Consider the following 24,729-nt stretch of genomic DNA (forward strand, 5'->3'; position numbering starts at 1 on the left):
GAGACAGAAAGTTTTGTTCTTGTTGCAACGTTTGAGCATTATAATATTGATTCACCAATTCTTTTCATATTAATAGAACTTTCCAACAGAGCATGATTTATACTTGTAAAAACAACTATAAGAGAGGTTCAAAATAAAATTATGTATTAAGTATGGCAAATTGGGGTGCAACGCCAACCATCTATATTGGACGGAAGCTGTAAGCTGTTACACGTGCCAACCGTTGCATCCCATTCATGTCAGAGGTAGAATGAGTACAACAGGGTAGAATATTTCCATGCACTGTGAAAATGTGTTTTGAATGTAAACACATAAAAGTCATTTTAGGTATGTTTAAATTCTAAACGGAATACACATTTTGGTGTGTTCTGTCTTATCACTTTAGGGTCTATAAATACATGAAATCGTTCACAGCCTAATAACAACATCCTTGTAATCTAAACATTTGGAATTTAAACGTCTAGACATGTTCAGAATTTGTACATGTTGAAAGTTTTAAAATGTTTAAAATTTAAACAAGTTTAAACGTCTAGGATTTTACTTATTTAAATAAAGTGCATATCATTATAGGCAATAAGTCAAATATGGATAAAATGCATAATATATATTGAAATTAGATGTGCAAACCAGATTCACAGGCCCTTGCATAGCAACATACCTCCAGGATTTACAACGGTACAATGAACATAATAATGTACAAATAAACCAAGCTCGGTTAATACTTACAATTGTGATGACGACACTCACCGCAGCACAGCGTGAAGAAGGGCTGGGACGAGTCCAAATTTACTACCCGGGTACCCACTGTAGGTCTCAGGAGATGTCTCAAAATGTCCGATTGGTGACATTTTTTAGCATAGCGCTGGCAAAACGTATTTATATACAAGTATTGAACAATCTGGTCATGCATACACTGAAGCTGAATTAAGTTATATCTTTATTGAACCATATGAAAAATCAGAAGGAATGGGTGCTTAGTCAGAAAGAAATGCGAACAGTTCTTGATAATTTTTGTCATTAAACAATATATCATGTGACTAACTACGGGTCCGGGTAGTCCTGTAGGTACCCGGGTCTTACTCAGTATCAACTCGACCCTAGCGTGAAGGACAACGTTATCAAGGGATTGCATGTTGAAATTCGTACCCCGCCGAGGATTAAAAATCTATGTGTTCATAAATCTGTTGTTTCTGTATAACATTAGTAATTCTCTTCTACAGGAAGATGAAAGTGTATCTGATTACTACTATAGACCCTTATCCTTTTGTTAGTTACCCACTCACCCGACACACCCAAAAATCAATCCATTCATACTGCTAGAAATAGCTTTTATCCCCTATTACTTCGAGGGGTGAGTGTAAAGTATTAGCGAAACTACGAGTGAGTGAGTGACTTGGGTTTAATGCCGCTTTGACCAGTATTCCGGTTATATGACGGCGTGTCAGCTTCACGTGGGAAAGCCAAAAATGATGTTGTTTTTATTCTGAATTCGGTTTCGCATAAAAATACTCTGTATGTGTGTAGTTGGTGAAGTGGTTGAAAATGTGTTGATAAAATCAGTGGGAAAAAGTAAGAGGTTTGAACCTGCTTCTACTGGCCTGGTGTGCCAGAGCAGAATTTACGTCATCGCTCTGGATACTGGTGGTTGTAAACCTACCATACTTGCTATAAAATAAAATAGACTCGATTATTTACAGACCGCCGTCATACAGCTGGAATATGGCTGAGTGCGACGTTAAACAACAAACCAACCAACAACCAAAAGCAGCAAATGTGAAGGAGTGGTAACTCGTGTTTGTGGGCATTTGGTTTTGAAATTGATTTTGAAAATGTGAATATGTTTTGAAATAACAGAGGGTGCCAAACACCTTTTGCATGGTACGCGGTCGGATGCCGAGCCCTGTTAAGTGGTAATCTGGATGACGCTGCGGTACGCTGGATGGCATAAAATGTTCGCGGTTCGCGGTTCGCGGATGCCAATATTTCAATGTTGAAATTTGTTTTTCGTGTTTGTTTCCTTCAAAGAGTGGCAAATCAAGAAACTATTTATCTCCAAGCTTGCGAGCACACACTGTCATTCATGCCATGTGAAAATCCCAGTCTCAGTCTAATTTACTTGTACAGCTGTATCAGTAACATGACTCCAGAGTTCTTAAGCTGGGTGCCATTGTACAAAGCGATCTTAGCGCTAAGGTGATCTAACTCCCATACCTTAACATAGACTTACGATAGTCGTAGCGCTAAGGTTGTTTTGTACAACGACACCCTGGATGCCAAGACAAATTAAGTGGTATGCCGGATGCCTAGAGTCGGAGAATGGCGGTTGACACCCTCACGACATACATTTAGTGTCGGTCATGTGGTTGTTCTTAGATATATGTGTTGCGTTTAACCGTATTGTTTGTATTTTATTGTATCTGTGATATTTACCTTACTATTTAAATGTATATGCTTTAATCAAACAAAATGTGCTCTCGTGCTATATAATGGCTGAGCTATTGCTGATGAGAGGTTCAATATTAACTCACTGCATGATGTTCATCTTCTTTAAACTTACAACAGCAATCATGACAGTTATCAGTGTTGAATATTCATTAAAAAATCTATCCAGACAGCAGGACTGACAACTCATAAAAAGTTACTTGCCCAGTTAGAAAGTTGCCGACCCGCGAAGATCCGGGGTTTAGAACAAGTCTTCAGCAACCCATGTTTGCCGTAAGAGGTGACTATGCTTGCCGTAAGAGGTGACTAACGGAATCGGGTTGTCAGGCTTGCTGACTTAGTTGATGCTTGTCATCGTATCCCAATTGCGTAGAACGATGCTCATGATATTAATCACTGGATTGTCTGGTCCAGACTCGATTATTTACAGACCGCCGTCATATAGCTGGAATATTGCCGAGTGCGGCGTTAAACAATAAACCAACCAGCCAATGTTATATATTTTACATATAAAATATAAGTTACCTGCCCGAGACGAAAACAGCCCGTCTCGGACGGTCGGGCGGGCAGGTGTTTCGAGGCGCTACAGTTATCAGTTGTTTCAATATTGATAAATTTAAAAAAACAAAACAAAAAAACATCATTCATTCGTCATCTCTAAAATATTCGATATTAGCGACATGAAGACTCCCCCGTTTACAAACGAAATATTAAACGAGTGAGCGAAGCGCCAGAGTTTTGCGGTCAGAGTTATTTCTCTTGAAGTGGGAGTTTCCTTATCGCTAGATGGCAGGTCAATCCAAGATGGCGCTGTCCATCGGCTGAGTCGGTAATGAACAACGCTAGAGGGGAAACTAACAGGATGTTACGCATATTTTAAGTTCCTACGAACGCACACGAGATTGAGAATGAGTGTCAAAGCATTTGAGTTGGTACCCGCCATCGAGCGGGTAAAATTAATGTCTGACAAAGCGAAGTCTCAGGTAAGAATAACTGAAACTGACAGCTGAGTATGACAGCGACACTCACACTTTTCCTGGAGGAGGGTTCATCGATCAAAATACAGGCACGACTGTTAAGCTGTGTGTCAGTTGGACCCCTCCTTCCAGCTAACGGTGCCACAAAGCTTGCTCTATTGACAACGCATAAAGTCTCCCTTTTTAATCATTCTGGTCATTTTTGCAAGAAGTTCCTGATTCATAAATCAAAATATTTTCCAATCACTCCTCCACAGATAGATCTAGTCAAAATGCCTGGCCAGTTCACTGCTTGGATCAAAATTGACCCAAATATATTATATAATTTGGGTAACAATGCAGTTTATGGGCGCAGCTTACTCATACTTAATTGTCTCAGCTGAAATCAAGAGATTTGTAAAACATCATTTTATCCATTTATTGATATCATGTCTGTTATGCAAGATGACTAGTTTGGTATGTCCTCACCCCATAAACAATGTTAAATGTTATAGCTGGTTAAAGGTGAGCCTGGGGGCACGGGTGGCCCAGTCGTCTAAGGCGCCGCGATTCGCTGTGCAGGGTTGCATCCCTTGGGTACGCCAGAAACCTATGATTGTGGGTTCGAATCCCAGTTCGCCCCAGTTATGTTTCTAGGTTTGTCAGCACCATACTCGTGCTCGTCGGTTTCACCGAAGTGGTAAACGTCTGAGAGCTGCATCACTTGGGGCTTTCCTCCCACATTAAGCTGACACGACGCGATATAACTGGAATACTGTTAAAAGCGGCGATAAACCCAACTCACTCCCTAAAGGTGAGCCTGTGTCTGTGGTTTTCAGTGATCATACAAAAAAGTGAGAATCGCTTCACTACGAGAGAGTTGAAACAACACTTTCCAATTGCCAAATGTGTTTGTGGACCTTAACTATCAGAGTCTGCAATTTTAACCACTAGTCCAAACCCCAAGTCTAGTAAAAACCCTTCTGGCCTAGTAAGATCAGCTTGTTCTAGTCCATTTACTAAGACTAAAAGAGGGACACAGGTGACCCAGTCGTCTTAGGCGCCGCGATTCGCTGTGCAGAGTTGCGTCCCTTGGGCACGCCAGAAACCTATAATTGTGGGTTCGAATCCCAGTTCACCCCAATTATGTTTCTAGGTTTGTCAGCACCATACCCGTGCTCATGGGTTTCACTGAAGTGGTAAACGTCTGAGACCTGCATCACTTCGGGCTTTCCTCCCACATTAAGCTGACACGCCGTGATATAACTGGAATATTGTTAAAAGCGGCGTTAAACCCAACTCACTCACTAAGACTAAAATCTACTGAAATAATGCCGAAATACAAGTTCAGTTTTATAGACTCAAACGTGTTTGATGCCTTCATGTGATGTTATGCCTCAAACATCATCAATTGCCATGTTTGTTTTGTAATTTTTAACCGTATTCAACGTAATAAGCGCCCCGCTCTAATAAGCGTCCATGGTGATATTTGCATATCTATTGGCTAGTGAACAATCCCAATTAGCACCCCTTCTGATGGATCAATGTACACAAGACTTATTTATTCGCATATAATACGCACTCGCGTGTTATATGCACCCTTAATTATGGGCAATTAAATTCTTGAAAAATATATCTGTCGTATATAAACATTTCAGGCTGTCAGCATAAACCACGCAATTTATCTTTCAACTCTGTTTTTTCACCAAAATAATATTCTAATAAGAGCCCCCTATTTCTAATTTTGAGAGCGCCCTGGGCGCTTATTACGTCGGTTACGGTAATGTATCATTTTCAGATTGAGTGCATTGATGTCTGTGGCAAGAACCTGTACATTGGGACAAATGACTGGTGAGCAACTACCAGTTAGAAGGAGGAATAATTTCTTGTGGCATGAAAATCATCTGAAGCTGAAATTCCTTATTTGACTTACACAAGGGATTAATTACCACAGTGTTTGGATATGAGTTATGAGAGTATACATTTATTGTTTTATGATGGTAAAAACTCATATTTTTGGATCATCATGTTCATCAACAATTTAAACATACCAGCTTGTGATGGTAGCTAGGATATGTAGGATGTCATTATATAAGTTTGTTCAAATTTCATGGTGCTTTGTTCACTGTTATTGTTCACCTCTAATGTTGTATTAATTCTGTAAATCAGACAAAGTAGACGCAATTTATGGATAACAACTTCTTCATTACTGTAATGGCAATGTGTCGGTATAGATCCTTATACCATTATACAGCAAGACTGAATGAAGAACATGATACATTTTTCATCCGTCAACTTCAAGCCTTTCAAACAATTTGTAAATCATTTTTTTTAAATGTATAGCTATATTTGATCATTTTGCCAGTTGCATGAGAAATCAAATCAAATGTGATTCTCAAAAAGGTCAATATGATTAAAGACGTTTGATGAGGACCTTCATCTTACATCCATGGATATATTTTGTTTTTTACAGTTTTGTTGTTCACTACACTATTGAAGAGAAGACATCCTCGTCAGGCAGGGTTTCATTTCAGAGTGAGAAACAAGGTCACAAGTACTTAGCAGTGGTGAGTACCACAGTTGTTGGAATGTGATCTCTTAGACTACTTGGGGCAGTCAGGTAGCCTAGTGGTTAAAGCGTTCGCTAGTCACGCCGAAGACCCGGGTTTGATTCCGACATGGGGGGGGGGGGGGGGGGGGGGCACGGGTTGCCCAGTTGTCTAAGGCGCCGCGATTCGCTGTGCAAAGTTGCGTCCCTTGGGCACGCCAGAAATCTATGATTGTGGGTTCGAATCCCGGTTTGCCCCGATTATGTTTCTAGGTTTGTCAGCACCATACCCGTGCTCATGGGTTTCACCGAAGTGGTAAACGTCTGTGACCTGCATCACTTGGGGCTTTCCTCCCACATTAAGCTGACACGCCGCGATATAACTGGAATACTGTTAAAAGCGGTGTTAAACCAAACTCACTCACTCACTCCGACATGGGTACAATGTGTGAAGCCCATTTCTGGTGTCCCCTGCCGTGAATAATCGGTGTGAAGTTGTGCCCCTTTGACATGCCAGGATCCACTGGTTTGCCTTCCTCCATCACTCTATTTATTATCTCTGGTCTCATATCTATGCATATGGGCTAATGTGTCATGATGGTAAACACTGAGGAAGCATATTTTGGCTGGGACAGGTAACTCGGTTACTCGGGTCAGGGGTACTGAGTTGGACCTGGATACCCACAGGACTAACCAGACTTGTTGTTAGTCTCATGATATATTGTTTTATGGCAAAAAGTATCTGGCTATATGTGTGTATCTACAAACATTTCGCCAAGGCTATGGTCAAACTATTCCCAATCAGACATTTTGTACCTATCCCTTGAGACCTACAGTGGGTACCCGGGTAGGGTAGGGTAATATAAGGGTTGGGTACCTGGTTAATAAATTACAGTGAGGTGCCATGCTCTCCTTTATTTTATGAACTAAATGTAAAACAAAAATAGCAGTCAGACCATCAGAGATGCATGCTTAAAAAGTTGACTGTGTGAGACTGATATCAGAAGAAAAAATGGGTTACACTGAATTTTTAGCCATTCATGGCAATCGTCTCAGCATCCTTCATATCCATGATACAGGTAAGAAAGACTAATAATATTGTTTTTGGGTGAGTGAGTATGGTTTTACGCCACTTTTAATGATATTTCAGCAATATCACAGCAGGGGATACCAGAAATGGGCATACGGGAAATTGAACCCGGGTCTCAGCATGATGAGCAAACGCTTTGACCACTAGGCCTCCCCACAATTCATCACTTTTGAAGCCTCATCTGAAAATGGTTAAAATGAAATATCAGTAACAGATGTCACGATCTATTCAATCGTTGAAACTGAATCAGTCACTGGTGAAGTCTATGGGTCAGAACAACCCTAATGATGTTCATACTAGTTGCAGTACTGGTATGTCCTGATTTTTGCTCCTACCTTTCATCTTCCACAGAAAAAGGCCATCACTCAGCTGCAAGGTGCATCAGCGCTCAACAGGATCCTGGTCGTGTGTGACAACACGCTCACTCTGCTCAACATGTTTGACCTGGAGGTAAGGATTTTTTTTGCTAGGATAATAAGGGATTTGGTTTGGTTTGTTGTTTAACGCTGCACGCAGCAATAGTCCAGCTATATGACGGCGGTCTGTAAATAATCGAGTCTGGACCAGACAATCCAGTGATTGACATCATGAGCATCGATCCATGCAATTGGGATCAATGACATGCATTAACAAAGTCAGAGAGCCTGATCGCCCGATCCCATTAGTCGCCTCTTACGACAAGCATAGTCGCCTTTTACAGCAAGCATGAGTTGCTGAAGACCTATTTTACCCCGGATCTTCACGGGTCAGGATAATAAGGGAAATTTTAGCTGATGTTCTGGTTAATTCACCAGTTATAAAATATGGGGTCCCATTCATTCATTCATTCATTCATTCATTCATTCATTCATTCATTCATTCATTCATTCATTCATTCATTCATTCATTCATTCATTCATTCATTCATTCATTCATTCATTCATTCACCCATAAATATATTTCCCCCCTAAGCTTCCTTCATTCAACTGGCATCTCTTATAGGAGACGTTATCACGACATACCAACACTGTTAATGCAGTACTGAATCACTATCAATTGTTTACAAACCATTTCATAGGTACACTTGTTGTTTCAGCCGATCTTGAGTGGAGCAAAGATCAAGGGGATAACCTGTTTCTGTGTCAACCATAACCCATTGCGAACAAACCCTTTCAGTATTGAGGTATGAATGCTCTGATGAATTGTTCTTATCAACATCCTGTGAAAAATACTTCATTATGCTTCTGGGTTTATCAACGAAATGCACATTTCTGCATCTTCCCAAGGCAGGGCAAGTTTCCACCCTTGCCGAACTAGATGGAATTATGGAGTTATAGTTACAAAATTGACATTGGTTCATAACAACATGGCCACTACTGTCCAGCTTTCGGTCAATTGCTGTGTTTGCGGAGCATCTGCACCGCCAACTGGACATCAGACAGATATTTTTCAAATCTTTTCATGTTTTTAATGAAGGTGTGCAAGCGATTTGATTCACTTCGCAAGGAAAGACCCATATTATTACAATAAAGATCTTGATTATTGATCAGGTCGTCTTGACTGGTCGCTACCATTTTGTTTGAAGCGAATGCAAGTGATATGTAGTGGTGGAATCTGATTGGTCAATAGGAGGGACATAGAAGGGACCTAACTCGTAAAAGCCACTGGTGGCTCTACGATCGAACCTGGAAATTCCAGCCTAGTTTGGCAATTGTGGAAACTGGACTTTTACAGTCAGTTAACTCCCTTGCCTTGGGAAGATGACATTTCCTTGGGTTGCACCAAAGTGGTTAACCTATATACCTGATCATATTTATATACCTTTCAATATTTAAAGGCAGTGTTAACCAAAGTATCTCTCTCAATCAATCGTCAATGCCTTGTCAGTTATGAAACAGCTAGAAGAAGACAACTGAACTGGTAGATAGAATTAGTGACTATCCCCTGCTGATCAGCTAAAGCTTGTCTTCCTGTCTGCAGGTCTGTGTGGCACTCAAGAAGAAGCAGCTGCAGCTGTACACGGTAACAGAGGACCGGATGATCCACCTCCGGGACATCACCCTGTCTGAACCAGCTGTGGCTGTGGTAAGTCCAACATACCGTATTACTATGACAACCTGTCTGAACCAGCTGTGGCTGTGGTAAGTCCAACATACCGTATTACTATGACAACCTGTCTGAACCAGCTGTGGCTGTGGTAAGTCCAACATACCGTATTACTATGACACCCTGTCTGAACCAGCTGTGGCTGTGGTAAGTCCAACATACCGTATTACTATGACATCCTGTCTGAACCAGCTGTGGCTGTGGTAAGTCCAACATACCGTATTACTATGACACCCTGTCTGAACCAGCTGTGGCTGTGGTATGTCCAACATACCGCATTACTATGACATCCTGTCTGAACCAGCTGTGGCTGTGGTATGTCCAACATACCGTATTACTATGACAACCTGTCTGAACCAGCTGTGGCTGTGGTAAGTCTAACATACCGTATTACTATGACATTCTGTCTGAACCAGCTGTGGCTGTGGTAAGTCCAACATACCGCATTACTATGACATCCTGTCTGAACCAGCTGTGGCTGTGGTAAGTCCAACATACCATATTACTATGACACCCTGTATGAACCAGCTGTGGCTGTGGTATGTCCAACATACCGCATTACTATGACATCCTGTCTGAACCAGCTGTGGCTGTGGTATGTCCAACATACCGTATTACTATGACAACCTGTCTGAACCAGCTGTGGCTGTGGTAAGTCTAACATACCGTATTACTATGACATTCTGTCTGAACCAGCTGTGGCTGTGGTAAGTCCAACATACCGCATTACTATGACATCCTGTCTGAACCAGCTGTGGCTGTGGTAAGTCCAACATACCGTATTACTATGACACCCTGTATGAACCAGCTGTGGCTGTGGTAAGTCCAATGTGCCATGTTATTATGATAAACTGTCTTAACCAGTTGTGAGATTAGGGTTTAATGTTACTATGGCAGCATGTCAGTGCCAGCTGTGGATCTGTGCAACATACCCTGTTACTATGGCAATGCATTTGAACCAGTTGTGGCTGTGGTATGTTCAGCACCCAAAGTTACTATGGCAACATATCTGAACCAGCTGTGGCCGTGGTAAGTTCTGCAATAATGTTGCCATGACTGAACCAGTAATTGTAGAAACAATATGTCTACCGATACCATTATATTACAAAACTTAATACAATTGTGTCTGAACAAACTGTGACTGTGGTTAGGCATTTAGGTCATGCTACAACAACATGTCTGAATCATGTATGCATTATCTCTGAGCTTGTTTTCTTGTTGATACCAGGGTGTCGATGGTGTCAACATCTGTGCTGCACTGACGTCCCAGTACATGGTCATCAACTCCGACACCAACTCCATGCAAGACCTGTTCCCCTACGACAACGACCAAATGACGCCAATAGTCAAGAGAATCAGCAAGGTAGACAACTTTTGCAGACCACACTAACAACAAACTTCATCGGCAACACTGTCATTATTTTAGGCTAGGTGGTGGAAGGGTGGTTGTATTCATCTTAGGTCTGTATCATATTTTGTTGACACCCTAAAAGAATACATGACACTTTTTTATGAGGCTTTCACCTGATGTGTGTGAGCGAGTTGGGTTTAACGCCGCTTTTAACACTATTCCAGTTTTATCGCGGTGTGTCAGCTTAATGTGGGAGGAAAGCCCTAAGTGATGCAGGTTTCAGACGTTTACCACTTTGGATGAAACCCACGAGCATGCGTATGGTGCTGACAAACCTAGAAACCTTAATGGGGCAAACCGGGATTCATAGGTTTCTGGCGTGCCCAAGGGACGCAACTCTGCACAGCGAATCGCGGCGCCTTAGATGACTGGGCCACCTATGCCCCCTCACCTGATGAAGGAGCAAGAAGGAGCTCTGAAACGTTGTGCAAAGAAGTTGCTGTCCATAAAAAAGTGTCACATATTCATGTTCTCCAAAATTCTAAATGCCTATCAAAGACATCACTTAAAAGAAAATTGCTGATGATTTTTTAGCTATGGTATTTGAATCTGGGAAACCCTTATGTACATGGTTTAACTTTTGACGTTAGGGGTTCTGACAAGGACTCATTGACTTTAATTGATGATGCTGAAGCCTGCTGTGTGTGTACAGGATGAGTTCCTGCTGTCTGGCCCAAGTGCCCTGGGCATGTTTGTGACATCTGCGGGCATCTCCCAGCGTCCACCCATGCAGTGGTCAGATAACCTGGTCAGCGTCAGCTACGTCCACCCCTACATCCTGGCAATGAATGACGAGTTCATCACAGTACACAGGTGAGTCTTGTGCAAACTAAACTGTATGTGAAACTTGAGATCCTCTTTACCAGAGGGAAAATTGAGAAATACAGATTTAGCAAAAAAGTGTTCTTTCTCTGTTTGAATCAGTTGTCGTACAAATGTCAGAATATGAAACTTGAGATCCTCTTTACCGGAGGGAAAATTGAGAAATACAGATAGAGAAAGAAAGTGCTCTTCCTCTGTTGAATCAGTTGTCGTACAAATATCAGAATATGAAACTTGAGATCCTCTTTACCGGAGGGAAAATTGAGAAATACAGATAGAGAAAGAAAGTGCTCTTCCTCTGTTGAATCAGTTGTCGTACAAATATCATCAGCTTGGTCTTATTCCCAGCATCCTGGACCAGCAACAGAAGCAGGCCATCCCCTTCCAGGGCGGGGTGTGTCTCGGGGACTATGACGGTCGGCTGTTTGTGGCCTCAGGGAGAGAGATCTACTCTCTTGTACCTGTGGCCTTTGAGAAACAGGTAGGAGCCTGTTCATGTTTAACTGTGGCATGGTATCTCATTTGTTTGGCACTATATCATCGGTATTAGTGCAACTAGTACAAGCAGCCAGACACACACACTAACACACACACACTCACTCAGCGCGCGCGCACGCACACACATGCAGCCGCTGTATAAGTGCAATAATCTTGGACGTAACATTAAACCCCATTTCACCACCCATTGTTGTCCATTGAGCATCCATCATAACAAGATAAATACTTGGGACATGTGTTACATCTCAAATGAATTATTATGATTTCACATCTATTGTCTGTAACGCACAGGTAATACACATTTTCTGTTTTAGATCCAAGCACTGTTGGCTGACAAGAGGGTGAAGGAGGCGCTAGACTTGGCCAAGAACGCCACGAAGACAGGTCTCAGTAGAGAGAAGTTCCTCAAGGTAGGATGTGGCTGAAATATGATGATGATGATATTGGAGATTTAACTAACGCTTCCGATGTTGCCGGTTTGCACTCGGCTGAATTATATTGTTGGACATTTGGGATGACAATCAGTCAATGTCCTGGAAAATGAAGTGATCTGAAACCATTCACTTTTTTAACATGATTAATATCCCTTTCTGATACAAAAATGAAAGTGAGGTGCATACATAAATAAATAATTGCATGTATTGACGGTTACAAAAAAGTAAAAAGGCCCGTACCCACTAACAGGCTATTGTATCCTGATTGGCTGATAATGTAATGGGCGGGGCTTGGGTTCATTAAGTACAAAACAATGTCACTCTTTCTGTATTGTTGTCTCCAGTTTTTTTAATGATTAAATAAACAGCCTGTGAAGTTATTATTGTTGACATTTACCGTATTCGACGTAATAAGCGCCCCGCTCTAATAAGCACCTACGTCGAGATTTGCTAGTGAACAATCCCAATTAGCATCCCTTCCGACCCCTATTCGCATATAATACGCACCGCTTCCTTCCCCAATTCGCCTATAATGCGCACTCGTGTGTTATAGTCACCCTTTATTATTGGCAATTAAATTCTGGAAAAACATATCTGTCGTACATTAGCATTTCAGGCTGCCAGCATAAACCACAAAATTTATCTTTCAACTCTGTTTATTTCACCAAAATAATATTCTAATAAGAGCGCCCTGGGCGCTTATTACGTCGAATGCGGTATTAGAATTGACTTCAATATATTGTTGTGTTTATGGAGTTATAGACATAAAAACCAATGTCCCGTGCACACTTGCGAATATTGCGGATTTACACTGTATGCACAACACATTTTAAGTTAAGACCTCCCAAAACACAAAAACATTGAAGTCAATTCTTTTAGATAAATAAGAAGTCAGTGCTTATGTGATTATGTTTACACATAAGGTGTTTCATTAATTGGTAGTAAATAATCAGTTTTTCAAATAAAATATCTCAGATATTCTGGACTTTCTCCGATATTTTAGCTGACTTTTACTGATATTACTGAAATACTGTTCCCCAAACCCTCTGACTGTGTGTCTCTCAGATGTACCACCGCATCCAGCAGCAAGCTGGCTTCATCGAGTTCTCCCAGCAACACTGGCAGGAGGCGACGGAACTGTTCCAAGAGGGGGAGGTGGACATCAAAGAGGTGAGGCACCGTGTCAGCCGTGCATCCATGACACTAGTGACATTTTGTATTCCAGATCAAAACTGAACAAAAGGATTTTCAAAAGAGTATATGACTATGCACCTTTTAGGAGATCTCTGGATTTAGGTGGCAGATAGATGATGAAGTTTTAGTACTTTTTGCGAATTGATCAGTGTCTGAAATAACTGTCTGTCCGCCTGCCGTGGCTAGTAACTTTTCTTTTGGGCTGCATGAGATTTTCCTCCACCTGCCTGACTGTCTGACAAATAACTTTAAGACTACTTATGTATTCAGTTTTGTTCAGATTTATTATAGTTATCATTTGGTCTGTCTGTCCTTCTGTATTTCGTTTTCGGAGCAGAACTAGATAACCGTGAAAGATGTTTCATCCAAACTTGGTACATGTATTGACCAGGTGATGAAGTGGTGCCTCTTGCTATTGTTAGGGTTGGAGGGATTTGTTATCTTCTGATGACTCTTGTTATTCTCAAGTAGTTGTTTGCATTATTTCGACTGAATTAAGACTCATATTTTTAAATTTTTCCATATTTATGTCTGAATATGGGCAGGTAATTTTGATATGGGCAGGCAACACTTACCGGTCACTTGCCCTACTGTCTTGTTGGGTTTCATATTGTTTCAAACACTGAACTTGGTTGATTGTAAGTACTGTGTCCTGATGATATTGATCATTGCTCATGCTATTGACCACTGGTTTGTCAAGACTAGATGTAGCTGTAATATTGCTGACTGGACCAAAACAATATTCAGCCAATCACATTCTTTGTTCTGATTTTGGTCACAAGGAATTCTACCCCTATGTAGCTATGATATTGCTGACTAGACTAGACTGCCTCCATGGTCTAGTGGATAGAGCACCTTCCCAGAGAGCGTAAGGCCGATGGTTCTATCCTTGGCCGCATCATACCAAAAGGCAATACACAGTATGCTGTGTCTGAGCAGGGTATGACTGTTACACTGTGGCATGGTATCTCAGTAGGCTAGCATGATAAAACCAGTATTTGTCCAGACTAGTACAAGCAGCCACACTCACACATATATGCATGAACGTCGCTATGTATGTGCAGTAAACTTGAATATGACATTAAACCCTATTTCACCCCAAGGCACCTCACCTCACTGGGCTAAAACAACAGTCAATCAATCATATTCTTCAGATTTTGGCCACCAGGATGTATGTGACGAAGCCAGAGTGGGGATTCTGATAACATGTTGATTTGGTTATTGAAGAAAAATTACCGATGGTTTACGTATCGGGTTTGTGATTATTATTTTTTTTTTTTGGGGGGGGGGGGTAACTTAAAGTTACAAAAAGCCCCTCCTCCTTTTTTTCATAATCATGGATCTGTATTATTATTATTATTATTATTATTATTATTATTATTATTATGTCAACTGATTCATTTTAATATGTTTCCTATGGCAGATCATCAGTTTGTATCCTCACCTGCTGCCTGCCAGTGTCAACTTCGTCAGGTCGGCCCCCCCTCTCCATGAAATAGCAGATGTCAATCAACTAACAAAGGGAGATGACTCTTTGATACCTGAATATAAACATTTCTTGAGGTGCTATTTAGAAGAGATAAAAGGAACCAAACAAGCCATTGGCATTAATCCGGTAAATATGGTGGTATTTTCTGCATCTTCAATTTATTTTTGATGAGATATTTAGTTTTGTGTCCAAAATATAGTTTGTCATTAGTCAAAGAAACATTGCAAGAAATATTCTCATATTTTACTTTTCTTGTTTTACCATTTACAACTTCTCACTAGATGACTGGCATACCACAGTATTCACCATAGCAACAGTTTCTGGTATTTTGTTAATTATTAATGTTACTATTTCCATAAAAGTTCTGCACTTTGTATGCCTTTTATATATTTCAATATTTAATATTTACATTATTGTCCGCTGTCTGTATTAGGACTTGCTAAAAAGGTAGATAATCAGAATTATTTTGTGATGGGAAGAAATATTAACGATTATCGATATGAAAGAGTTGTCATCGATAATAACTCACATAAACTGTTGTGATGAAATCAAGTTTAGATTTACCCTAACAGATTGTCATTGTGAATATTGGCAATTGGCGAAGAAGGCAAGCAAGTGTTTTCGTTTCATCTGAAATGTCCACAAAGTAATCTATGCATAAATGTGTCACTGCTCACAATGGCATGATATCTGTTGATTTACATCAGGACATACTTCTTGCATATTTGCTTCAAGTTCCTTCTCCGATATTTATCGGTAATTGATCAATATTTAGTTAGCGGTTATCGATCTCTATGATCTATATTGATAACCAGCCCTAATCTGTATATATGTTTATGGAAAGAGCGTTATACGCAGGACATCTTTTGCCTAATCCATTTGACCGTGAATGTAAATAAAATAGGTTCAAAACAAATATTATTGATTCTCACGGTACATTTTATTTTTATTTAATATAAAAGTATTCTTTTTTTGTTGATGCAATTGATTAAATGTGTTTGAATGTCCTTTGTTTTGCAGCTGATTGATACTGTGCTATTGAGATTGTATGCCGAGGTGAACTCGCCAGAGTTAATTCCCCTGATTGCTGTGGATTCAAGCTGTGATTTAAATGACTGTGTAGAGAGTCTGGAGAGGTTCCATCGGTACCATGCACTGGGGCTGTTGTACAAGTTTCATGGAGAGTACGATAAGGCCATCAATATCTGGACAAAGTGAGTACACAACTGATTCCAGGGTCATGGGAGATCTAGGTATATTGTGATTTCTCAGATTATTAATCCTGGTTCAATGAAGCTAAAAGGTGTAGTTCCTTACTAGAATGGATGTATACCCCATGGGTACTTTGTGGTAATTTCCCATGTTATATGCTGAGGTTCGGAGCTAGCTAGAGGGTGTGGATCCATACAAGAATCTTCCCATGGGTTTATTGGCAGATTATGCCCCCAGCATCAGATCTAGATAGAGGGTGTACTTTGTGGTCATTTCTCATGTTATATGCTGAGGTTCGGAGCTAGCTAAAGGATGTGGATCCATAAAAGAATCTTCCCATGGGTTTATTGGTAGAGCATGCCCCCAGCATCAGATCTAGATAGAGGGTGTACTTTGTGGTCATTTCTCATGTTATATGCTGAGGTTCAAACCTAGCTAAAGGGTGTAGATACAAGGCTTTAGCCATGGGTTTATTGGCAGATTATGCCCCCAGCATCAAATCTAGATAGAGGGTGTAGATATGACAAGAAAGTACCCTTCATAAGATACCACGTTTTTTAGTGTAACAAACAATCATACATGAAGCAAAATATCAAAAGATAGATGTAAATGAAACTAATATGTTTTATAACCCTTGCTATATGGCTAAGTGACTGGACCTTTAAGACTTGTAGAAGCTCTGTATTGTTGGAAGCACCATTTTCAAAATAATAAATTCAGAATCACAAGAACATAAGTCTTTCCCCAAATCCTTTGAAAGTGCCTGTATTGATGAGCAGAGGAACTCTGTTAGTGATCATGAACCATCAGATCTTGCTGTTGTCATGGAAGCCAGCCTTCTCAACCATGGATATTGAAAATATATGTCCGGAGATGACGTGAAAAAGACTGGATTTTGAAGATGTTTGACCAAACTTGGCACATAGATAGGTCTAGTGGTAAACTGGTGCCTTTTGATAGTTTGGATTTCTTTTAAAATTATTTTTTCGAGTTTCCATAGCAACGACTTTCACTTAGTGGTAATGGTGGAAGTGCTCATTTCCAGATGTCATATTGGTGGGAGATATGAGAACATTGTTGTATCGCATGCTTGTTCCAAATGGAATATCCAAGTACAGCAAGGCTTTTTTCAAAAATGAAAATTACTAACTTGTAGGAAAATATATTTTATTTGTTTTTTACATGCAAAATATTACATAATCATATTTATTTTGTGCTATTTGCTTTTTAGATTGGTGGATGACACATTGAGAGATGAGAGTTTTTCTGGAATAGATTTTGTGGTAGAATTTCTTGCCAAGTGAGTTGCCTTTGTATTTATCACATTGAACATTTGTATCTAGAACCAAGATTTTTTTTATTGGTTAAAAACATCTTTCACACTGCAGATTCATCAATTCTTGGCTCAGACTCAACTTGACATGTTTTGGTTTCCAACTGTTGAATTGAACAAAATATTGATTGATTTTGACCAAACTTGGTTTGTTCATAGTCGCTCATGAAACGAAGGTCAAGTTTGATAACCAGCCAAAATAGGGTTTTGAAGTGTGCAGTCTTTGCCAAAAAGTATTAAATCTGCTGGCCCAAGCTGGCATTATTTCAGATCATTGTCTTGCTGTATCGTTTCACCCCAATTAACCTGACACCTGAACCATGGCTTGTATAACTATTGTCTTTGTGTTGCAGCCTGAGTGACCATGAGATTGTGTGGAAGTATGTGGACTGGGCCCTGGAAAAGGATCAAGATCAGGGAGTCAGGGTAAGGACCATATCACCCGCAGAAACGTTTGGCACTTTATAGTGCTGTTTTTTTATGCTTAGACACACTGTTGATGATGCTAAGACATGCTGTTGTCTATGCTAAGACACACTGTTGATGATGCTAAGACACACTGTTGATGCTAAGACATGCTGTTTATGCTAGGACATGCTGTTGTTTATGCTAGGACATGCTGTTGTTTATGCTAGGACATGCTGTTGTTTATGCTAGGACATGCTGTTGTTTATGCTAGGACATGCTGTTGTTCATGCCAGGACATGCTGTTGTTTATGCTAGGACATGCTGTTGTTCATGCTAGGACATGCTGTTGTTTATGCTAGGACATGCTGTTGTTCATGCTAGGACGTGCTGTTGTTTATGCTTAGACATGCTGTTGTTCATGCTAAGACACACTGTTGATGATGCTAAGACACACTGTTGATGCTAAGACATGCCGTTGATTATGCTAAGACACACTGTTGTTCATGCTAAGACATGCTGTTGTTCATGCTAAGACACACTGTTGTTGATGCTAAGACATGCTGTTGTTTATGCTAAGACACTGTTGATGCTAAGACATGCTGTTGTTCATGCTAAGACATTCTGTTGTTTATGCTAAGACACACTGTTGATGATGCTAAGACACACTGTTGATGCTAAGACATGCCGTTGATTATGCTAAGACACACTGTTGTTCATGCTAAGACATGCTGTTGTTCATGCTAAGACACACTGTTGTTGATGCTAAGACATGCTGTTGTTTATGCTAAGACACTGTTGATGCTAAGACTGCTGTTCATGCTTAGACACACTGTTGATGCTAAGACATGCTGTTCATGCTAAGACATTCTGTTCATGCTAAGACACACTGTTGTTCATGGTAAGACATGCTGTTGTTGATGCTAAGACATGCTGTTGTTGGAGCTAAGACACTGTTGTTCATGCTTAGACACACTGTTGATGCTAAGACATGCTGTTCATGCTAAGACATTCTGTTCATGCTAAGACACACTGTTGTTGATGCTAAGACATGCTGTTGTTGATGCTAAGACATGCTGTTGTTGGAGCTAAGACACTGTTGTTTATGCTAAGACATGCTGTTGATGCTAAGACATGCTCTTGATGCTTTGACACACTGTTGATGCTAAGACATGCTGTTGTTTATGCTAAGACATGCTGTTGTTCATGCTTTGACACACTGTTGATGCTAAGACATGCTGTTGTTCATGCTAAGACACACTATTAATGCTAAGACATGCTGTTGATGCTAAGACACACTGTTGATGCTAAGACATGCTGTTGTTTATGCTAAGACACACTGTTGTTGAAGCTAAGACACACTGTTGTTTATGTTAAGACATGATGTTGTTTATGCTAATACACACTGTTGTTGATGCTAAGACATGCTGTTGTTGCAGATATTTACTGAGAGGCCAGCTGGAGAGCTGCAGACAGAGAGACTGAGACCAGACACAGTGATAGACTACCTGCACCGCTTCCCCTCCGCGGTCATCACGTACTTAGAATACCTCGTCTTTCAGAAGAAGCTGGAGGTGAGTGAACACTTTAATCCTATTGCAGTGACTCGACAGTCCTTTGTATTCACATCCTGCAGCAATCTGTATCATCCAGGTTCATCATAGCCCACCCTTCGGGCACGATGGTGATGACTGTATGTTGCCTGTTGCAGAAGGAGAAGTACCACACCCACCTGGCAGTGTTGTACCTGGATGCTGTGCTCAGCCTCATGAAGACAAATAATGTCAAGAAGGAGGAGGTAGATATAGCGAGGTAGGTCGGCTGAAATGGGGTTTAACAGAGCTATCAAGATTGTTGCATTTCTTTAGTGACGTGACCCGTGAAGATCCGGGTTAAAATAGGTCTTCAGCTACCCATGCTTGCCGTAAAAGGCGACTATGCTTGTCGTAAGAGGCGACTAACGGGATAGGGTGGTCAGGCTCGCTGACTTGGTTGATGCATGTAATCGATCCCAATTGCGTGGATCGATGCTCATTATGTCAATCACTGGATTGTCTGGTCCAGACTTGATTATTTACAGACTGCCATCATATAGCTGGAATGTTGCTGAGTGCGGTGTTAAACAACAAACCAACCAACCAACTTTAGTGACGTGCTTGCACCTCTGTGTGTCATCCATGTGATGCATGTATTAGTCCAGACTAATGCCATTTTTGTAGTGCTTCCCACTGAGATGCCATGCCATGGTTTAAACATGAAAACCCCACTCAGACACATTACACCAGTTCTTGTTTTACCCCCTCATGCCAAGCAGCAGGAAGGTAATTACAAGTACCATCTTTTAACATCTTTTGCTATGATGAGGCCAGGGACTGAATCACCGACCAGGGATTGAATTGCGGAAGTATAGCAGTTTAGCTAGCTGCTGGGGATCTGTGAAATAGAATGTGTGGATAGGATGGTGATTATTCGGGTGACCTTTCAGTGCAGTATGAGTCATTCAGATACATAGCTTGTTGAGTGTGAATGATCTGCGTGAAGCTTAGTGATTGAAGATCCCAAGTTTATTTTGACTTACCCAGGCATTTTGTTGAGGTGAGTGAGCGAGTGAGTATTGTTTTACGCCGCTTTTAGCAATATTCCAGCAATATCACGGCTGGGGACACCAGAAATGGGCTTCACACATTGTACCCATGTCGGGAATTGAACCTGGGTCTTCGGCGTGACGAGCGAACGCTACCGAACGTTGGAATGTGGAATAAAATCTGTAAACAATAAAATAAAATAGTGTGACCAATGTCTTTAATGACAAAAATTCCATGTGATGTTTCTATGCATCTAGGTCCAAGTTACGCCAGATGCTGCAGATCTCCAACCTCTACCGGGTGCAGCTGATCCTCGGCAAGGCGAAGGAGACGGACATGCATGCTGAATGTGCAATACTGTATGGGAAGGTACTGTATTCAGTATGGATATGAGGAAATGCAGTGGTATTTTTATCTTTGAGGCCATACCAGACATAAAATGGCACCCGTGAATATCTGGGTTAGAATTGATCTTCAGGAAACCATGCTTGTCATAAGAGGCGACTGGCAGGATCAGGTGGTCAGACTTGTTGACTTTGTTGACTTTGTTGATGCATGTCATCGATCCCAATTGTGTAGATCAATGTAGATTGATGCTCATGATGTCAATCACTGGATCGTCTGGTCCAGCCTCAAATATTTACAAAACAGTTGTCATTATATAGCTGGAATATGATGAGTGTGGTGTTAAACAAAAAACAAACAAACAATAAAATGGCAGATGTAACTTTTTGGTGAGATAAGAGTAAGAAGTGTATTGATCATTCAGTAAACATGGTCAAACAAAGATTTAAGCGTCGTGTGAACATAAATACAAGACAGTGTGATGAGGAGTTGTCCATGACAGAATCTGATGGTTGGATTTTCTGCTGCTGCAGCTGGAAGAACACGACAAGGCGCTCAGGATCCTCGTTCACAAGTTGAAGGACTTTGGAGCTGCCGAGAACTACTGCCTTGTAAACAGTGATGGCAAGGAGCCATCATACCGCAAGCGACTCTTCCATATACTGCTCAGTGTCTACCTAGACCCAAGCTATGAGTGAGTCCACATTTTGTGAAAATAGCTTTCAAATAGTTACGTAAGGGAGGTGTTCACGATTCAATACAGCTTGTCATGTATCGAATCACGGAGCACCTTGATTGGATAAGATCTGGTGACCCTAAGTTGACGGTACAGTTGTTTTGCAAATCCTGCAATTGACCAAAGTCTGCACGATAGTTTATGAACCAGATGTCGATTTTGTTGCACAATTTTGATTGGACTATGCATAGACTTGTTAGTCAAGTCAAAATATAACTCCATAATTGCAGTCTAGTTCGGCAAGGGTGAAGATGAGTTTAAATAAAAAAATATCTGGTTTTGTGGCTGAAGCTGAAGCTGAAGTGTGTTGTCAGTATAAAATGTGGTTCACCACCTATACCCCTCTCTCCTCTGTGATACAGTGATGTAACTGTTGCAGGCGAAAGGACACTCTGGTGGCACCTGCCATGGCTCTGTTGAACAGTAATGTTGCAGATTTTGATACAAACAAGGTAAAGTGTCTCACTTACTCCTTATTAATTCCATGTTGATGTGTGTTTACTGTATGTGCAGGTTTTACACTGTCTGACACTGATGACTCCATGTTGATGTGTGTTGTTTTTATGTGCAGGTTTTACTCTGTCTGACACTGATGACTCCATGTTGATGTGTGTTCTCTGTATGTGCAGGTTTTACTCTGTCTGACACTGATGACTCCATGTTGATGTGTGTTTACTGTATGTGCAGGTTTTACTCTGTCTGACACTGATGACTCCATATTGATGTGTGTTCTCTGTATGTGCAGGTTTTACTCTGTCTGACACTGATGACTCCATATTGATGTGTGTTCTTTGTATGTGCAGGTTTTACTCTGTCTGACACTGATGACTCCATGTTGATGTGTGTTTACTGTATGTGCAGGTTTTACTTTGTCTGACACTGATGACTCCATGTTGATGTGTGTTCTCTGTATGTGCAGGTTTTACTCTGTCTGACACTGATGACTCCATGTTGATGTGTGTTCTCTGTATGTGCAGGTTTTACACTTGCTGCCTGACCACTGGTCAGTAGGTCTTCTGTCCCAGTTTCTGACACGGACGGTGCGGAAGAGTATGCACTGTAGTCGGACGACCCACATCGAGCGGATGATGGCAAGAGGGGAGAACCTGGCAGTTAAACAAATCTGTATAGAGTTACAGAGAGATCCTGTTATAATGAATGATGATAGGTCAGTACTCATAACATTCACACAATATATTCATCATTTGTTTCATCACCAATCCACCATCTACCATCCACACAAAATAACTGACATAGTCATGAATGAGTAATATAAAAAATATTCTTCCATACTTATCTAATAATCTTTTTGTTTTGTTTATACCTGAGGAGATGAGTGTTTTTTCTATTCACATTGAAAATGTGCCATTGCTGCAAATATTTTGTATATTATTAATTTTAATGGTTTTGTTTAAAACATAGCCATATTTTATTATCTCTACAAGATATGTATATTTACCATGGTTTATGTATAATTGTTATAATAATGATAATCCATTAAGTGTACTTGAAATTTCTTTCGATGGATAACACGTCTTATAAGTCAATAACAGATTTAGTTATTTTTTTTATATCTCTGAATAAGTTCCTCTATTTTATTTGTTATTTAATCCATGTTACATGTAACCAATATACATAGTGATAGATGAAAAAGTAACATACTTCAGCTACTTCAGGTTCCAGAATCTAACCTATTCCAACAAAATCATGGGATCATCTACAAACCACGCTCATGTGATGCTTGTGATGTTTGTTTATGTCAAGTACAGCCTAAGTTATCTCCCTTTACTAGTCTTTGCTTCTGACACCAACACTTGTCAATCAATAGATAATCTGTCTCTCAGTGTCATGTGTATCAGAAGGATTCTTGTAAGGTAGAGTTATCCCCCTTATTGCTACCCGAAGAAGTTAAAGGACACCCGATTCTTTCATATTACTAGGGGGCACAGGGACCCAAGTCTTCTCATACATGTCAATTTGCTGTGCAGAGTTGCGTCCCTTGGTCACACCAGAAACCTATGATCATGGATTTGGTTCCTGGTTCCCCCGATTGTGTTTCTAGGTTTGTCAGCACCATACCTGTGTTCATTGGTTTCACCAAAGTGGTAAACATCAAAGATCTGCATCGCTTCTGGCTTTCCTCCCACATTAGGCTGACACCCTGTGATGTAACTGGAATACTGTTCAAAGCGGCGTCCAACCCAACTCACTTGCACATATTACAACAGTCAATCTGTCATGCAGATAATTAGTTATATGAAAGAGTCGGGTGTTCTTTAACTTCTTTAAGAGTAAAGATTTTATGAGAAAATAAAGAAATTCAGTTGACATGCTACAAGAATCCCTAATGGCAAATATGAATGTTTACTGTAAACAACCTTTGAATTTTCAGAATGTGTGCTGTATGTAACCGTGCGTTCAGCGAGCCAATGTTTGTTAGATACCCCAATGGAGTTGTGACTCACGTGCACTGTGCCAAGAACAAATATGTGTGCCCCGTGACGGGGAAACTCTTCAGCTCCCTCGTGCCCAAGAAGGTGGATATAGAAGCTCGGAACAACTGGAAATGATACCATGACGAAATACAACACAATCATAATAGCCAGAGGTGCACACAGACTATAAACTGCATATTACAGTCGTTGAAGAATGGTGGATGTCAAGGATGTTTGTCTACAAGGCAGGGACCTGGTGTGTGAGATGCCAGTGGGTAGTGCGCGTTCAAGATGAAGACTTGTTATTTGTTGATAAAACATCAATGCTTGTACAATCTCATTAAAATCAGATCTTAATTCTTGCTATGCTAAACAAAGATCTGAGGACATCCAATTAAGGGTCATGTCAGAACGACCTTTCATCCAACCATTCAGAGCGTTCTAATCATGCAACCACGTAATATTTAACACGGGATATTCCGAACGACAGTTTTATGATTATATCCATACAATCTAGGCCATCTATAAGCCATTCTAGAATGTTCTTCTTATCAGTTTTAATTTTTTTAATCGAGAATACGTCAAAATATGTTTCGAAGAGTAGTCGCCAGTTTGAAACTAGTGTCTTAAAGCTTGAGAAAGCTGCCTTCTGATTGGCTAATGTCGAATTCTTGTCAGTCATTTCATTGGTTGGTCAAAATTCGCGAAA

The 24,729-nt window shown here is 40.6% G+C and overlaps 1 protein-coding gene across 1 annotated transcript; it reads left to right on the forward strand.

The window, feature by feature from the left end:
* The first annotated feature begins 3,214 nt into the window (after nucleotides 1–3,214).
* Nucleotides 3,215–24,456, forward strand: LOC124112135 (transforming growth factor-beta receptor-associated protein 1-like). Its single transcript, XM_048386366.1, has 22 exons — nucleotides 3,215–3,425; nucleotides 5,197–5,249; nucleotides 5,872–5,965; nucleotides 7,388–7,486; nucleotides 8,112–8,198; nucleotides 8,996–9,100; nucleotides 10,350–10,484; nucleotides 11,185–11,345; nucleotides 11,703–11,835; nucleotides 12,167–12,262; nucleotides 13,352–13,456; nucleotides 14,904–15,095; nucleotides 15,990–16,183; nucleotides 17,413–17,481; nucleotides 17,868–17,940; nucleotides 19,359–19,493; nucleotides 19,631–19,731; nucleotides 20,762–20,873; nucleotides 21,383–21,543; nucleotides 21,965–22,037; nucleotides 22,563–22,753; nucleotides 23,978–24,456. The coding sequence occupies exons 1-22, from the start codon at nucleotides 3,351–3,353 to the stop codon at nucleotides 24,153–24,155; spliced, it is 2,622 nt and encodes an 873-aa protein (XP_048242323.1). The 5' UTR covers nucleotides 3,215–3,350; the 3' UTR covers nucleotides 24,156–24,456.
* The last annotated feature ends 273 nt before the right edge of the window (nucleotides 24,457–24,729 follow it).

Source organism: Haliotis rufescens, unplaced genomic scaffold (assembly GCF_023055435.1).
Source record: "Haliotis rufescens isolate VD_foot unplaced genomic scaffold, xgHalRufe1.0.p SCAF_6, whole genome shotgun sequence".
Classification (NCBI taxonomy): Eukaryota; Metazoa; Mollusca; class Gastropoda; order Lepetellida; family Haliotidae; genus Haliotis; species Haliotis rufescens.

Excerpts from the sequence above, each read along its gene's own strand:
- LOC124112135 (XM_048386366.1), top strand. The coding sequence starts at position 3,351 with ATGAGTGTCAAAGCATTTGAGTTGGTACCCGCCATCGAGCGGGTAAAA. Across the intron at positions 3,426-5,196 it reads CTGACAAAGCGAAGTCTCAG|ATTGAGTGCATTGATGTCTG; the intron begins GTAAGAATAACT and ends TATCATTTTCAG. Across the intron at positions 22,038-22,562 it reads CAGATTTTGATACAAACAAG|GTTTTACACTTGCTGCCTGA; the intron begins GTAAAGTGTCTC and ends CTGTATGTGCAG.